This window comes from Mus pahari, chromosome 9, assembly GCF_900095145.1.
Source record: "Mus pahari chromosome 9, PAHARI_EIJ_v1.1, whole genome shotgun sequence".
NCBI lineage: Eukaryota > Metazoa > Chordata > Mammalia > Rodentia > Muridae > Mus > Mus pahari.
The window spans coordinates 54,070,980-54,088,747 of NC_034598.1; the positions used below are offsets into that span (position 1 = coordinate 54,070,980).

At 44.7% G+C, this 17,768-nt stretch overlaps 1 protein-coding gene across 1 annotated transcript in view; it reads right to left on the reverse strand.

Annotated features, from left to right (window-relative positions):
• Window positions 1–17,768, reverse strand: part of Ppm1h (protein phosphatase, Mg2+/Mn2+ dependent 1H) — a 255,215-nt gene that overhangs the window by 150,571 nt on the left and 86,876 nt on the right. Inside the window, exon 2 of the mRNA XM_021204804.2 lies at window positions 51–213. Within this exon, the coding sequence (XP_021060463.1) occupies window positions 51–213 (163 nt within the window). The remainder of the gene's footprint in view (window positions 1–50; window positions 214–17,768) is intronic.

The following is a 17,768-nucleotide window of genomic DNA, read 5'->3' on the forward strand; positions in this document are numbered from 1 at the left end:
GGGGGGGGCTAGCGTATTTGAACACCAAAGACAGCAGGCACAGTGCTTACAGAGTTCTCCTTTAACTGCAGGCCTTCCCCGTTGGGAAGGGATGATCTTCTCTTGGAGTTTCTGTTCGGGGTGGAAGTAATGGTCCCGGCTTTCTTCTTCACTGTGAGCACCTCGCAGCTGGCTTGGTCCTCATTGTGTGTGCTCTTCCCAGCATTAATAACCCTGGAGGAGAAGCCAGGAAAAGCCAATCAGATGGTGGTTTCTGGGAAGCTGCCTTCGCAGTCTCTATCTCAAGGATCAGCCAAGGACACGCCATGGCTGCCCTCAACTACGTGACGTGGCACAGAGGGCTCGTGCGGTCCCTACTGAATGGCCTGGATAAGCAGAGCTGTGGAAAGTGGAATTGCATTAGCGCCCTCTGACACACTTGCCACCCGAGTTACTCTGGTCTCCACTCACCTCTGCAGGTGTCTGTCAGATGTGACAACCCAATGGCCCCCCTCTAGTCAAAACACAGGTAGCAACCACTCTTTCAGGATAAACTGGAGCCTAAACGGTTTGGTAATTACAACATAGACAGACAGGGTGGCTTGGGGAATTCTGGTCCATTTTCCCAAGTGGTAAAGAGCAAGGTCACTACTTATCTTATCAAGGAACACGGAAGCAATTCCCACCACACGGTGAAGCCCGAGAGAGAAGAGGACCATACTTCCTTATGTCTGCCTGTCATTTACACACGAGCCAGGGACTGGATCAAAGGTGTGTGTGTGCCGTCAGACTACGTTTAGCTCTGTCTCTTATCTTGTAGAAGAACGGCCCCTGCTCTCTGCACTTTGACTTGCACATCAAAGACATTTCGTACAGTACCGCAGCATGCGGGCAAGGCTTTGGTCTCCTGGCTAACGTCAGAAGAATCAGATTGTTTCATGAAAACACACTTCACCATTCATGTGCCTTTGCCTAAATCCAAGTACATAGATACCCTTGACACACGCGCGCGCACACACACACACACACACACACACACACACACACTTTCACACTTTGCTTTATTATTTCCAGTCTCTAAGTACTTTTTAAAAATGCAATAACTGTAAGACATCATTTCCTGTACTCTCTTTTGAACCATGCCCACCCTTGGTCACGGGCTACCATCCTTTGATTACCTGTATGTCTCTCACACAATAGTAATCTTACTATGCAGATAGTTTTGCCTCACAAAAAGTTCATTTCCATCCATCGTATAAACAGAAATGGATACCTTTGTCATAACAAGAGTTTCTATCTTTAATTGATAAGTATCATTTGATTTGAAAAAAAAAAAAGAAGCCCACCTTTGCCGGGTTAGTGAGAGGGCTCAATGGATAAAACCATCTGCCTGGCAATCCAGGTTTGAAAAAGAAAACAATGTTGCCGTTAGAGATGACTCATCTGCCTGCTCTAAGAAAAGGTCACACAAATTCACTGGCCATATGATCCTTAGTTCTTACTGGTGCTGCGACAATGTTCATTTCAGCTACTTTTATAAGAAGAAAAATCTGCTTTTATTCATTTCACATTCTGCAGTGTGTGTGTGTGTATGCATATATATACATATATATATATGTACATAAAAAATTTTAACTCAAATTTTGCTTATAACCCTTCAGAATCACGTTCTAGGGGATGATAGAGTTGAACATTCCTGGTGATCTCTCTGAGACAAGTGGGTATTGCAGTTTCTTATACCTGGTGTGGAGAGGCTGGAGAGAGAGTCTTAACCTCGCTCCCTCTCCTCTAAGGAAGAGAGCGTTCAGGATGCACATGGTGAGGTTACCCACAAGGGGATGCTTAGTAGTGCCACCCAGCCAGTCAGGACTTGGCTACTGACTCTGAGCGCCACACACAAGGGCACAGCTGGGAAAAAGACGGGATCTATGCCACTCCCGACGGCAGCTCCTTGCCTCAGCACCATGGGGACATCAGGCAGTCAAACTGGACTGGGGCAGAAACACATAGTAGGCCTGCTTTAGTCTAGCACTGAGAGGAAGGATAACTTCCTCCCTGTGTCTGTGACCACAGAAGAGTCTGAGAAAGACCCCAGGGAAAAAGGAAGCACAGACAGCTCAGGTTTGCCCAACCGAGAGACGTTTGTGTTTGGTCCCAGCTATCTTTCTAGGTGGGACTGCATCTGAGGCTCAGGACAGACAGGCTCACTAGGTACATGCTTCTGATGTCTGAACTTGGAGAAGCACGCCAGGAGGGCAGGAGAATGAGGTAGGAAATAGCTTGTGTCCTCGGTCACTGGTAATGTGACCTGCCAGCAATGTGTGTCATTTACTGAGATGCAATGCTATACCACCACGATTTCCCAAACAAGTACCTTTCCCAGACAAGGCTGAAGCAGAGGTCCAGCTGGTAGAGACAGCTCATGATAACAAGTCCCTCACAGCACCCACTGTGGAAGGTCTCAGCTACCCTTCCCAGAACTTGGGGGCAGTCTACCATGAGCGCCTAGCCTCCTTGCTGCTTTGCTTTAAAATAACAACAACAGCAAAGGCACTGAGATCTCAGTAACTCCCTGCAGGGCTGACTCAGCAGCCACTGCTGGCACCCAGGAGTCTATAATACTGTAACTTCTTAGATCATGACATTGCAATCACCGTCCCCTTAAAAGGCAGCCTCCTGTCTCCCTTTGTGGGTGCTAAACTCTGAAGCTGACCTGGTTTTGCCAAGAGGTCCCCAAAACTTTGTGGCACGCACGAGGAATCCAGAACCCTGATGGTTATGGCGATACAAGCTCGCACAGCTAAATAACATCGGGCCTGGGAAGCACGCATGAGCCCGGGCTCTCACCCTGGCCCCAGCTCTCAGGCTCTTAATTCCCTGTTGCGCATCTATCTCTTCCTGGCGGCTCGGCACAGGGTTCAGAGGTCAGCACTGCACTGAGGCGTCGGAGCTGGAGAAGTGTGAAAGAACAATTACTGGTGACCTTCCTTTGCCATTTCGTGTTCAGTCAGCTTGTGAACAACCCAGTGAAACGCTAAAATGTCAGAAATGTCAATCTGGTGGGAAGACTACAATACCGTCCTGGTCAGACATTTCAGTATTACCTCATTGATAAAGGACTGACCACGCACCCCCCCCCCCCCAAACAAAGCAAAGCAAAACAAAAAAATACCCCAAACAACCAACACTCCTCAAAACCAACGACAACAGCAACACGCTTTTCTTTCTTTAAAAGATTTAAAAATGCTTTCTCTTATTTTATTTTATGTACAAGTGGTTTGCTTGCATGTATGTTAAGTATACCAGGTGCACGAAGAGGCCAGAAGAGGGCATCAGATCCCAGGGAACTAGAGTTTTAGGTGACTGTGGCCTACCATGTGTGCCTGGAGCTGAACGTGGGACCTCTGGAAGAGCAACAAGTGCTATAAGCTGCTGAGCCATCGCGCCAGCCTCCCCTCCCTATCCCCCTCCCCCCACTCCCCACCCCCACCCCCATCTCTGGCTTTGTTGGGGACTGATTGCAGGGCTACCTGGTTTCTCATGGAACTCCATCTCCAGCTCAGCATCTTCTGGTTCCCAACACCTCACCTTCAATATTTCACACTGGTATAGTAGAAAGACTTGATTCTTTTCAATTCACGTTGGTCCTAAACATTTCAATGTCTACCAACTTAAACACTATATATTTTCTTCTTCAAAGGCAAATGCATACCTGTCAAGTGGGGAAGCAAGCCAGACTCCACTAAAGCAGCGGCTCTCAACCATTTTCATGCTGTGAATCTTTAATACAGTTCCTCATGTCATGGTCATCTTCCCCCCCCAGCCATAAAATTATTTTGTGGCTACTTCATAACTGTAATTTTGCTACTGTTATGAGTCATAATGTAAATAGTGGATACGCAGTCCGATACGTGACTGCCAAAGGGGTCATGACCCACACAGGTTGGGAACATTGCAAGGATAAAAGTGAACGGAGAAAAATCTTGGCTTCCCGAGTTGAGGGACAGCTTGTGTTGGCTGCAAGCACATGACCATATGAATGAACAGCTAATCTGCCCTTGGCTTCTGCCCCCCAATAAAGCCAGTGCCTGAGGTCAGAAAGCACATTCTTTGTCTGCACAATATGCTTACTTTGAACATTTGAAAATATAAGATACTGGTGGATAGTAAATTATTATAATTTTGGTGATATTTTCCAATCTTTTACAGAGAAGACAAATGTTTTCTTTGAGACTAACCTGGATGGGCTCTGTTATGGTTTATATATGCTCAGTCCAGGGTGTGGCACTATTAGAAGTTGTGGCCTTTTGGAGTGGGTGTGGCCATGTTGGAGTGGGTGTGGCCTTGTGGGCCTCATCCTAGCTGCCTGAAAGTCAGTAATTCTGCTTGCTGGCAGCCTTCAGGTGAAGATATAGAACTCTCAGTTCCTCCAGCACCATGCCTGCCTGGATGCTGCCATGCTCCCACCTTGATGATAATGGCCTGAACCTCTGAACCTGTAAGCCAGCCCCAATTAAATGTTGTCCTTATAAGTGTTGCCTTGGTCATGGTTGTCTGTCCATAGCAGGAAAACCCTAGCTAACACAGGCTCTCTCCTAAGAACAGGACCCAGAGCAGGTAATTTGAAGGTGTGTAGGAGTCAGAGGGACACTGCTTCAGCTGCTCAGTCCCTGGGGAGGGGAATGCTGTTCTTACTGATCCATCTGTGAGCCAGAGAGCCTTCAGGACTTCATCTGGAGTAATCAACTCTTTGCATGCTCTGGCCAGCCTGAGGTGACTGCTGTTGCTGTCAGAGGCCAGTGTAGTGGAGGAGTGGCAGCAAGCATGTGAGTTACCGCCACGTTCTTCAAGTCCTCAGTGGCGTCTCATGAATTAAATTCTGGGTTGCCAAGATATATGTTGAACAGGGGGATTTTATTCACCTAGATAACTGGGTAACTTTAAAGTTATAATTCAAATTTGGAAAGGGAGAAAAGAAAAAGAGGAGAATTAACATCTGCTCAATACAGATACTTTGTAACCACTGGGTTTTTTTTTGTTTTTTTTTTTTGTTTTTTTGTTTTTAACATAGAACAACAAGTAACAGCTGCTGAGTTTGACTTTGCTTTTAAAGGAAGTGTAAAGCCCTGGGTGGTTTAAACTAAAAGTTTTACATCAAAACATAACACTTCTCAGCAGGCAGTAATTCCACTGGTTAAGGACATCAGGTGAATCGAGGTATATTGCTGATTCATATATAATTGAGAGGCGGATTGAAAACTGCTATCCAGGGGGAATGAATCATTTATGGGAGATGAAATATAGCTATTACGAACATTCTCTTCTCTAGGTAACCTCTACCATCCATGCTTTATGAGGCTCTCTGAAGTGGGGATAGACCCCCCAGACAGGCTACAGCAGGAGGATTTGATCCTTAATTTTGAGCTTCCGGGGAGATAATAAACTCCTGTCCCTGGGTGCCCGAAAGCTTGCTCTGAGCAGAAACTGATTAAGCCCTTGATAACAGCCCTCAGAAAAGTCAGGGGCTGGTCAGTGGGATGGAACACCCATTAGGACTGACACTATCCTCTAACAGTTACCCTAGAGCAGGGGAGGGAACGGAAGCCCACATCATCACTTCAGTCAACAGTAATCACACATCACCAGAGGGGAAATATGGAGGTATGCAAGGAAGCTTCTGTGATGGCAGGCTTCTGCATTTCGGAAGGTTAAGAACCACGTTGGAAGGGACAGCATGGTGAAGGCAGAATACACCTGCTCTAGTAGAGGCTTCCAACAAGCCACCTCATACCTTCCAGCCCCAGACAATGGCTGTCGCCAATGACTGGGTGCGGACAACCATGAGTCTCAGTCAACATCCATCCTAGGAATGAGCTATAATAATAATAATAATAATAATAATAATAATAATAATGATAATAATAAAAAACTTAGCCACAAGGTGGAGTTTTAAAGAAAGTAGTTGGTGGTCTATATTTAAAATTCGGAATATTTACATTAAAAATGTTCATATTTCCCTTGAAAATGAATATATCTGCCTGCACAGTTACACACTCTGTAAAAACAGCCAACTCTAAGAAGAGGTTGTGCCCAAGAGACTGGACAAGTCTGTGTTAGTTTCTTACAGGCCTTCCTGTGTTGACCTTTGTCAGTTAAATTGACAGCCCGGCCCCATGGGTGTTTGAATATGCAATCCTGACATTGTAGCCCCGAGACTATATTAAGATCGGAAAAGGCTTAGACATGAACACAGTGATTGAAATAATTGCAAATATTTACTGCAGGGCTAGGGCAATAGCTCAATTGATAAAGTATTTGCCTTATATGTACAAGAACAGGAATTTTCCCCCTAAAGTTCACATACAAATAGCTGGGTATAGCCACAAGTGGTGCACACCTTTAACTCCAGGGGATGCAGGCAGATCTCTATGAGCTCGAGGCCAGTCAGGCTAGCCTAGTTGACAAATTGAAGGCCAGTGAGAGGCCTCATCTTGAAAAGTAATGTTATGGTGTCTGAGAAATGACACCCAAGCTTGTCCTTCGTCCTCTACACAAGTCTGATCATAGTGGTGCACGGGCCTGCAATCCAAGCACTTGGGAAGCCAAACAGGATTGTAAACTGTAAACCAGCCTAGGAATGTAGGTAGAAATTGTCAAAGAAGAGGAACAAACCTAACTGGGGTAAGCGGAGAGACTGTCACAGAGCCAGCCAGGAGCACAGAAGATGTGGTATCTCAGCTGTGTCAAAACACCACGACCCAAGGAAACAGCAGTGGCTTTCTCACTACTGGATGCAGGCAAGCTAGGAGGTGACACACCCTGGGTCTATCGAGGACTCTCTTCCTGGTTCACAGGTGACAGTATTCTTGCTATAACCTTACATGGCAGAAGGGACAGAGAAAAAGAACAGCTCTTTAACCCCATTTTATCTGATTGTTAATCCCACTCATGGGAGCTCTACCCTCACCTCCTAATTCCCTCCGGACAGCCCCACCTCTAATAGCGTCACACCGGGGTTAGGTTTCAACAGACCACATAACTAACACACACACACACACACACACACACACACACACACACACACACACCATTCACCATCTACAGAACCTTTTAGAAAGCACTGCAATTTTTCTCGTACTGATACCAGAGTTGAGGTATCTGTCCTAAAAGTTCCAAAACTACAGAGCAGAGTCATTGATAGAAGAGCTGCAGAAACAGCTGCGGATGATGTGACTTATGGATTCGGGCTTACTGATAAAGAGGGAACAGCTGCTTATGGAGAAGTTCAGGAAGGTGTCCCCAGGCAGAGCAGCAGTCTGAGTAGAGTGTGAGGTGAAGCTTCTGATGGGTAGCCTGGAGATGAGCTAACTATAGGTGTAGCTATAGGCTTGGGGATGACAGAACCAGAACCTACAATTCTCCAGGAACTTTACTCTACAGAGTCCCACAGCAGGGAATGAAAACGTCTTAAACAAAGGCTTGGTGTGCTAACACTGGCTCTTGGAAAGCTGTGTGAGAAGCCTCGAGGTAGATGAGGGAGGGTGCAACGGAGGCAAAGCTCTGGGCAAGGGGCTTGGAGGTCATGCTCCAAGCACTGGCTCTGGGTGGCGGGAAAGAGGAGGTGGTGAGAGAAGGCATGTGAATCAAGGAATCCTGGAAAGTCAGGCAGACATGGGTCACAGGGAAAGGAACATGGAGAACGGCTCCCAGGTTTTAAAATGACACATAGATAGACAGGTATTCTAGTTTGCTTTTGGTTGCTGTGATAAAATACAAACCAAACCAAACCAACTAAACTAGCCAAAAACCAACTTGGGGATGGTTTTAGTTTATGCTCCCAGGTCATAGTCCATCACTGAGTGAAGCCAGGGCAGGAATGGAAGCAGGAGCAGAGGCAGGTACCATGAAGGGAGGCTGGTTAGTGACTTGCTCTCAGACCTGCAGTTAGATACTTTCTCATATAGCCCAGGTCCGACTGCAATCAAGAAAATGTGCCCCAGACATGCCCACAGACCAGTCTGATAGAGGCCAGTCTTCAGTTGAGGGTTCCTCTTCCCAGGTGAGTCTACCTGACAGCCAAGAGCAGTCATCATGACAGGGCACTCAGATCAGGAAGGGAAAGAGGAAGGTGAATCGAGGCTTAGGGGTGCAAAGTTCTGCAAGGCGCAATAATGAAAGTACCTTTAAGTCAAGCAACAAAAAGTTCTACAGAAATGACAGAGCGGTGTCAGCTAAGTCTAACTTAGCAAGCGCTTGGCCAGCTACTACTGCATGGGGTCCAGCGAGGGATCAGGTTTTGTGTGGTTTACGAGGTAAGAACGGTTTTTTGTTTTGTTTTGTTTTGTTTTGTTTTAATAGTAAAGAGAAAAGAATCAGGAGAGGTTCAAAGCACACGGAATTCCAATTTCGTGTGCACAGATTGTTTTGTTGGAATACATCCACACTTTGTTCACTGACCCTCAGTGTCTGTGGCAGGCTTTTGATTACCACAGGTGACTTGCTAAAACAGACTCTGTCTCTCCCAACAGACCAAGTTACTACAGGATGTTTTTGGAGAAAGTGTGAACTGAACTGAACTGTTGGGTCTCAGTCTCTGTTTCCTCTGAAATTGTCTTTTGTGGAACAGAAACAGCCGAACCCCAATGATGTCACAGACCACACCAAAATGCAGGCAAGGAGAAGGTGGGTGTCGTAGGTTTGGGTGGAGCTTACCACGCACCCTGGTTTTCTGGTAACAGGAGAGGGGAGACACCTTTGGTTTCTATTGTGTTCATCAGTATAACTAAGTGGCTAGGACCTAAAAGAACCCCCAGTGAAACTCAGAAGACACAACGTTGCTCAGTCTTTTCTTCTTTTTTCCTTGTTTAAAGATAAACTTTAACATGACAAAATAAATATTACACAGTTGCTTTAGGTGGTTCCTTTCAATTATCATCATGACAAGTTTGAACCTTGAAACTAATAAAATATAAAACAAAAAGAGAGAGACACTGTAATCTCAGCAGATACACACTATTCTAGTTTGCTTTGCTGTTACTGGGATGAAACAGACCAAAAGCAACCTAGGGGACAGGGAGGGTTTGCTTCTGGTTACCTTACTGAAATTTACTTTAGGGAAGTCAATGCAAGAGTTCAAGGAAGAATCTGGTGGCAGGAATTGAAGCGGAGACCGCTGAAGAACAGAGCTTACTGACTTTTACCTCTTTTTCACCACACAGGCTCATCTGCCTAGGGGCAGCGCCACCCACTGTGGACAGAGTCCCCCTTTGTCAATTAGCAATAAAACATGTGCCCCATAGACATGTCTACAGGCCAGTCCTAATGGAGGCAGTTCTTCAGCTAAGATTCTGTTTTCCCAGGCACATCTAGGTTTGTATTGAATGGCAAGAACAAACACACCCCTCTCTACCCCTTCAGCTCCCACTATAAGAGGTTAAATTCAGGATTAGCCACATGTTTGGCAGCTGCTCTATCATTGAGCTACATCCCAAGCTGAGAAATATATAATTCTTTTTGAAAAGAAAATTATTTTGAATATTATCATGCAAAATAATAGGTTTCATTTTGGCATTTTTGTCACTGGTATATATTTGTTATTCTGAAGTTTATGTTGATATTACAATAGTCACTACAGTGTTTTGCTTGCTTAGTTTTGTTTTTTCCTCTTTTTAAAAAAATACATGCTAGGGTTTGTACCTAGCAAATGGCAGGACAAATGTGAGACCACTGAACCTCATATAATCCCATCTATAATAACACATTCAAGTATTCTAAATTAAAAAAAATTATTCTAAAAATTGTTTTTATTGATATCCTCATCTCCTCCTTACCATTCCTCCCCCTTCCCCCCCCCCAACCTTCCACTCCTCCACAGCTTAGAGAATGGCACCGCCCATAGTGGGACTGGGTCCTGCTATATCAATCAGCAATGAAGAAAACGCTGTTCTTATGCTACATGTACATAGTGTTCTCATGCTATGGTCTTCCTTTCTTCCCCCAGCACCTCTTTCTCCCATGCTGTGTTCTTCTCAGTTTCACAGCTCACTCTCACGCATTTGCATCCCTATGAGCAGCACAGTGAGGATCTGTTCCCGAGCTAGAATGTAGTCTGTGTCGCTTCATTTGATATACTATCCAGATCCATCCTCTTTCTTGTAAATTTCATTGTTTAATTTTTTTCCTTCAGAGCAGAGTAAGATTCTACTGTGCACATATGAGACATTTTCATTATTCCTGCATCCACTGACAGACAACAGGACAGAGCAAGACTCTACTGTGCACATATACAACATTTTCATTATTCATCCGCCCACTGACAGATGTCAGGGCTGATTCCGTTTTCTTGTTACTGTGAAAAATGCCACAGTAAACATGGATGTGTCAGAGTATTTTTGTGGTATGATATAAGCTCAGCAAGGATCTCGCTAGCTTATATGTTGGCTCTGTTTTTAATTTTTTGAGGAACATTCCTATTGATTTCCATCACGGCTGTATAATTTACCCTCTACCAGCAGTAGGTAAGGAGCCCTCTTTCTTTACATCCTTACCATAATTTTTTTATTGGCATGTTATTCAAACATCCCAACACAACCGTGGATAAATCTTGTTTGTTGTTAGTCTTACTGTTGAATAAAGAAAGTGTCTAGCTGGCTGGGATTCTGCTGTCCTTATAAATATGGCACAGAAATAGGCAGAGCCATGTGGCATTATTTGGTGGCAAGAGGGGCTAAATAGTATCGTATTTGGAGTTCTCCCGTCCAAGAACTAATCAGGCCTGACTCTTCTTAGCTGCCAAGCTCAGATAAGATCAACTGTGTTCAGGGTTTGGCTTAGATTTCTTACTCCTTGCTTAAGAAAATAACTTCAATGAGCTGGGGGGGGGGGGATGGCTCAGTTGGTAACGTGCTTGTTGGATAAACATTAGGAGCTTAGATTGAATTCTAGGCACTTCTAATTCCAGGAATGGGGAGGTGGAGATGGAGAGGGGTAGGAGTGGGCGTGGGAGCTGTGGGAATCTCTGGGGCCTGCTGGCTCCCAACTCTTGCCTAATCACCAACATCTAAGCCTGAGAGAGAATTTAAAAAAAGCTAAGATGGATGGTTCTAAGAAAGGACATCGAAGTTGGCCCCTGGCTCCACACCGTGAAAGCTTCATGGGTATGCAAGCATGCATGGGTGTGCTGGAGGCCATGCCCACTAAAAACAAAGCCGAACAGAAGCAGCGGATGGCCAGGCTTTGAGAGTTGGAAATTTGTGAAGCAGTTTGATATGAAAAGAAAGAGTACAGAGAGTGGGCACGGACTCCCTGGGTTTGAGTCCTGGGCCTGACACTCACAGCTGGGTGACCTTCAGCAAGTTTCTTTACCTCACGTTTCACTCTCACACCTCAGTTTCCATCAGTAAGATGGAAAAAAAAAATCAGTGTTTTCCTTATAAGGAAGCAGCTGACAGTTAGAAAACAACTACTTAAAAACCTTTCCATTGCCGGGCGTGGTGGCGCACGCCTTTAATCCCAGCACTTGGGAGGCAGAGGCAGGCAGATTTCTGAGTTCGACGCCAGCCTAGTTTACAGAGTGAGCTCCAGGACTGCACAGGGAAACCCTGTCTTGAAAAAAACAAAAAAACAAACAAAAAAAAAAACCAAAAAAAAAAAAAACCCAAACAAACAAACAAAAAACCAAAAAACAAAAAGCAACAACAACAAAAAAACCTTTCCATTGAATGGCTTGGTTAAAGCTTACAGCCTTACACTCGAGAAGAAACGCTATTACCACTCAGTGCGCCAGTGTCACACGCAGGAGAGAGACTCTGACAAGCCATTCTAGCCTTTCCTCACAGCAGCCAAGATGATTCATTTTTGAAGTGATATATTGTGCTCATACAAACGCTGCTCTTGTGAAGGGCTGCACAGCGGCCAGTAGAAGGCAGGGAGCTGGAGAAAGGCTTGTGCCACATCACTGGATCTTCAGTGCTCCCAACACTGTCAAAGCCAACAGTACTACTGCAAAACATACGGGGAGAGCAGTGACTAATTTTCCTTTGCAGACTTTAGTCTTTGCTTTTCATTGTTTAAAAGCACTACATCTGAAAGTAATGTCCCTTTGGGGGGGGGGAACCCTTTATGTCTGCATTGTGGGAGAAAGCTTGTTCTGTTTCAGGTTAGAATCCTAAACAAAATGCTCATAGGCCCTTTGCAAAGGGTCCTTATCTGATGGAGCATTTTTAGCCTTGTGTTCAGACTTGGGGAAAAACTCAGCTAGCAATCCAATTCTCCTCAATGGACAAGGGGAAGAGCAGGACATTTTAATCCTCTGAGGTCCCTGGAGGGCCATCATCCTACCTTCCAGGGTAGGTAAGCTGACCTACAGTCTCCAGAAGAGGGCAAACGTGCTTAGTAAGACAAATTGATAGCAGACTCTTAAATCAGATGCCCAATAGGATCAAACAACACACTTCAGTTAGCAACATAACCTTAATCAAAATCTATGAATGGGGCTGGAGAGATGTCTCAGCAGTCAAGAGCACTGGCTGCCCATTCAGAGGTCTTGAGTTCAATCCCCAGCAACCATCCAAAGGTGACTCACAACCATCTGCAATGGGATCTAATGCCCTTTCCTGTCATGCAGGCACACATGCAAACAACACTCATATACATACATAAATCTTTAAAGAAAAATCTATGAATGTACAGAACAAATGAGCTAGGCTTTGCCTGTTGACTAAAGTTTAAAATGTTCTAAGTCGGGTCTCTCATCAGTTGTCTCAAAAAAGCAAGATGTCATCAAATTGATGGTGAAGATCGAGCTGACTTACATCAAGTGAGTCACAAGTGACAAAGGATCCCTACTAAGATTAGAATGGCTGTAGGCATAGCTTGCCAAGGAGAAATGAAATAATAGTACAATAAACAATGCAAAAAGGACGGGTTAACACCAGGTTACCATCCCTGTTAGGGTTAAAGCCGAGGTGACAGCTCACCATGCCAGCTCAGGTAGACTGGGCCTTGGGCCCTGGCTGCTGTGGTTTTCTTATTTGGAAATGTTCATGTTCCCTCAAGTTTCATTTGATCCCTCGGTACTTAGCATGGGTCACACCATTTTTATTTCTCTGTTGCGGTCTGGGGTACCTAGCCAGCATGAAGATTATGGCCTCTCATAAATTTTAGTTAGCTTGAGTTCAAGGAAAACAAGTCTACCACCCCCTGTAGGCTGTATTTTATTACCAGGACCTCTAGCAGAAAATAAATCTGGAAGCAAGCCATGCAGAATCAGCTGCAAATACCTCAAGCAGAGCTGTGGCTAAGAGGGGTCAGAGCCTGGAACTTCTCACTGTGGAGTCTGCCTTACTGCTAAGTGTTTGTGCTAATCAGCACAAACATAAAACAACTGCTGTGGGCAGGGGAGTTTCAAGGGCCAAAGGGAGACGGGAGAAGTCGAAGAAAGGCATTTTCTGACACTATCAATCTAAAGCTACCGGGCAACACAATGACCTCCCTTTACTGGAATTCCCGGTGCTGGAAATGTGCAGCAGGTGACCTATCACCCCTCAGAGACTCCGGGCATCTGTGCGTTGAGCAGGAAGCCTCCAAAAGCCCTTTCCCAACTGTTGAGTCTCTCAGTCTCCCCTTATCACCCTTACCACCTCCCACACTTAATTTACAAACCTAAACTGATTTCCCAAACAATACTGATTCCTATCATTTTACTGAGGAAATTTCTCTCCTACCTAGTAAGCGCATGACCGGGCTCAAGAAATCAGAAATTTGTTGAGTCAAACGTCTCTTCAATTCGGCCTTTATGTGGGGTGTAAGAGCTGAGCTCCTGTCCCCTGGAGCTCTGAATTTGGCTTGCCTCTCTTCTTCCTAAGTAAACTCCCCCCAGGAGCTGCCTCTACTCCCCAGGCCTAGTCTGGGATCCAAACACCTAGCCCTGCCAAGCAGTGGGGCCAAATTCACATCTATGGTGTGGCTCTCAGGGGTGTCTTGACTGCCGGTCCAAATGCCTTCAGCACATCTGCAGCATTACAACACGGAGCTGCTTGAGCCTGTGTTCCCTCTCTTCCCTTTCCCGTGTCTACCTCACACTTCACACACAGCTCCCTTCTGGTGTTCTTTGCACAGAGGGACCGGGTCTTCCTGCATTCCTAGCTCTGCCGCTTGTGGCCACACCTACTTTCTGCCTCATTACTGTGCCTTACATCATCAGTTCCCTGCCTTGTTGAGCCCCTCATCATACCCTCTAGGTCCTGATCTGATGCGTATACTTCCCAACCTGGTGGTGCCTTCCTCCTGTTCAAGCACATAATTCCCAGGTCTCTTTCAGGCTCAACGTCCATTAAGGGGGTTCCTGATGATTTTAGGTCATGACTAAAATTCCTTCACTTACCACATAGTCTTCCTAACTGAGGCCTTTGCTTCCCCTACCTGCTCAGATCACACTAGTTATCCCTGTCCATAACAGACTGCCCATGGTTTAAGGAAGCACTGTACTGCACTTGAGGATTCTGTATCATGCATCCTTTGCTCTGTGTGCAGTGATCCTGTCTGGTAAGTACACCCTGTCTACTAGAGTTTGGATACTGGCTGCTCTCAGGTCCCCAGAGGCCCTTGCACAAAATGTTGGTTCCCTTGGAGGTGTTGTTGGGAGGTGGAATCTGGGGGGGGGGAGCCTAGTGAAGGGACTTGAGTCAGTCAGGGTCTTTCTTGTGTTAAGTGGAAGAAAGGCAATGGAGGAAGTGTGTACAACCACGCACAACTGCCATTCTAATACCCAGGAGGCCGAGGCAAGGAGATCAGAAGTTCAAGGGCAGCTTGAGTTACCTTGAAAGACGCTACCTGAAAAACAAACAAACAAATGTGGGAAAAAGTGGGGTAAGGAGAGACCCAGGGGTGACAGAGAAGGGAAACGAGGTAAAGTTTACAAGATGAAGATTATAGACAAATAATCCAAGTGGCAGTTGTTCCCAATACTCATGTGTATCTGGGCTAGCCGAATGACCCCAATATCCTATAGCAAAATCCCCACTTGGTGGCTGCCAACCACACTCTAAAGGGTCCAACTACACTCGCAAGTTTGTTTGCACTACCAATATCAACCCATCAGCTCTATAGAGGCCAGGTAGAACCTTCCTCTACCATGTCTGCTCAAGGACTAGCATGGCGTTTGATACACAGCAACAGGCATTCAGACACCTGTGGACTTCAGGGGAGATATAGCAATAGCAACCTTAAATTCAATGTTTACTGATTCTCTGTTCACAGTAGCAAAGAATTGCCCATTAAATGGCTGAGTGGGTAATGATAATTTGGTATTGTTTTAAAAACCAGAATACTATCCACGGCTAAAGAAACGCATAATAATCACAAGATTTTCAGGAAAACGGATGGGTTTAGAATATACATTAAGCAAAGGCACACAACCTCAGAAACAAACAAACAAACAAAAAACCCAACCCGTGCATGTTCTTCCTCACTTGCAGAGTTTAATGACCTATGAATATGTAAACAAATGTACATGGAGTCACCATATGGCATGTAGAAAAGAGAAGAAAAGATGAACACTGATGAAGGTGGATGAGTGCAGGTAATAAACAAGAGTTACCAGAGAGGGCATAAAACTAACTGTTTTTCTAGTTTAAATTTTGTCAGAGATTTCTTTTGGGTTTGGTGGTAGATGAATGCACAGAGAAAATGTCAATCCCAGCTTGAAGCTATTCGGACTCTCTCCCAAATGGCTACTGTAACTGAAATGTATAGACTTCAACCTGGTGAATTACACTATGTGATTTTTGTTTGCGTATGAGCTTTCTTTGTTTTTTAATAATGAAGTTTATAAATGAACAAGAGAGAGGGAATTAAAATCCTTCAAAAATCCTAAACACCCATACATATAATTCTGTGCTAAGGGGTGAAAGAATGTGACTTTGATCCTCATTGTTAACTAGTCATCTGGGAGATCCACCTCTAGGTGTGTCTTCATACATCTTTCCAGAGATGCTTGACTGATGAGGAAAGACTAGCTGTGGATGCGGGGGCACTGCTCCATGGAATGGGGGCCCAGAGAGAGTAAAAGAGCTGTAGAGGAGCAAGCCAGGACTACCGAGTTCTTTCTCTGCTTCCTGATCAGCACCATGGACCACAGCTCACGGCTACCCTTTCCCCCTGAAATGGGTGGTGTGAATTTAAACGCTGAGCTCAAATAAAAACTTGGCTTGTTTCATGTCAAGTGTTTGGTCTCAGCAACAAGGACGGATGCTAGTCCAAAGAATAGCAACCAAGAGTCTCCAAATTTTAAGTGAAAACCAGAAAAAAAATCCAGCAGGAAATGCTGCTGTTCTGAAATACTCAATGCCTTGAATAATTTTATCGGTTGAGTTAATAATCAGACTTTATTTTGAAGATTAAATAATAAGGTTTAAATTATTTAAATAGTAAATAAATAATAATTCGTTATATTAAATAATATAATGAAGAAGATTAAATAACCTACAAACAAATGTTGATTCACTAGGCATCTGCCAACTGCGGAAAACATGGGAGCGTCCCTGACCTTGAGAAGCAGAATTTACATTAGTCTTAGAAGCCACTGGAAATTCCACAGACCCAGAGTGAGGTAACTGTTTACCTTCCGTGCCACATTTCAATCTAGAGATTAAAATAGACCTCATTGTTTCAGAGTTCTGGCTATCATAATAAATCACTCTCAACTGCTGAGACAATCTTAATGGCAGAACCAGAAGCCTAAGAGAGGAGTCAGAAGGAGGAATTGTTTTTCATAAAAGGGCACGAGGAAGGGTTTTTATTTTATTATGTTTCCAACTTGCATAGAGTTTTGAATATTTGTTACAATACATCCTTTCTACACTGTCAAAAATGCAAATTAATCACTGAATAATAAAAATAATAAAATTCTTTTGCTTTACATTTGAAAAATTCTTCCTAGCAACTAATGTGTTTCTTCCTGAAAAGGATATAGAAACATTTGTAAATTTGATTCCTGATTTATTTGAGCAACAGTTTGGCAAAAACAAGCATAAATAAAACAGTGGCTGACCCACTAACAGACTCACTTGGAAAACTGCATTAACCTGTTACCCTACAAAGTACACTAAATGCCTACAAGCATAACCTGCGACACTTTTTCCATGGGAGAAACTGCATTGCTAATTTCAACCTCTGGTGTTTAGCTAGAGTGCTTTCCAAATTTGCATTTGTCTACCTGTCCCTTGGAGGACTCCTTAAGACATAATTTCTGGGCTCAACTCAACTCTGACATTAAGGTAAGGTTGGCAAAAAGCTTCAAGTGCTGGTGATGCCCAAGTCACTGATGATAAAACAAGGTCCTTCTGGTCCAGGCAGGGGCTGGAATTTCCTTGCCCTCTTCTACAGGGCCGGAGATAAGTATGCCACTCCTGCTTTACAAGTCCCTAGTGGTGGTTACCATGGCTGGGGCAGAAGCCCAAGACAGCGCTAGGATCAGATGGGATGGTGGTCATACGTGGAGTGCCAGTACATACATGTAGGGGAAAGGATGGGGATGAGGCACCATGGCTGGTTCAATGGGGGCAATGAGGACCATCCCTAATGACCCAGCAAAGGGAATGAGAAGGAGAACCCTGGAGAATTCCTGCAGAAAAATCAGTGCATTGCAGGATGTAGAAAATAACACCCATTTGCTTGGTACAAGATGAGCCCCCCCCCCCCCACACACACACACACAGGGTTTCTCTGTGTTGCCCTGGCTGTCCTGGAACTCACTTTGTAGACCAGGCTGGCCTCGAACTCAGAAATCC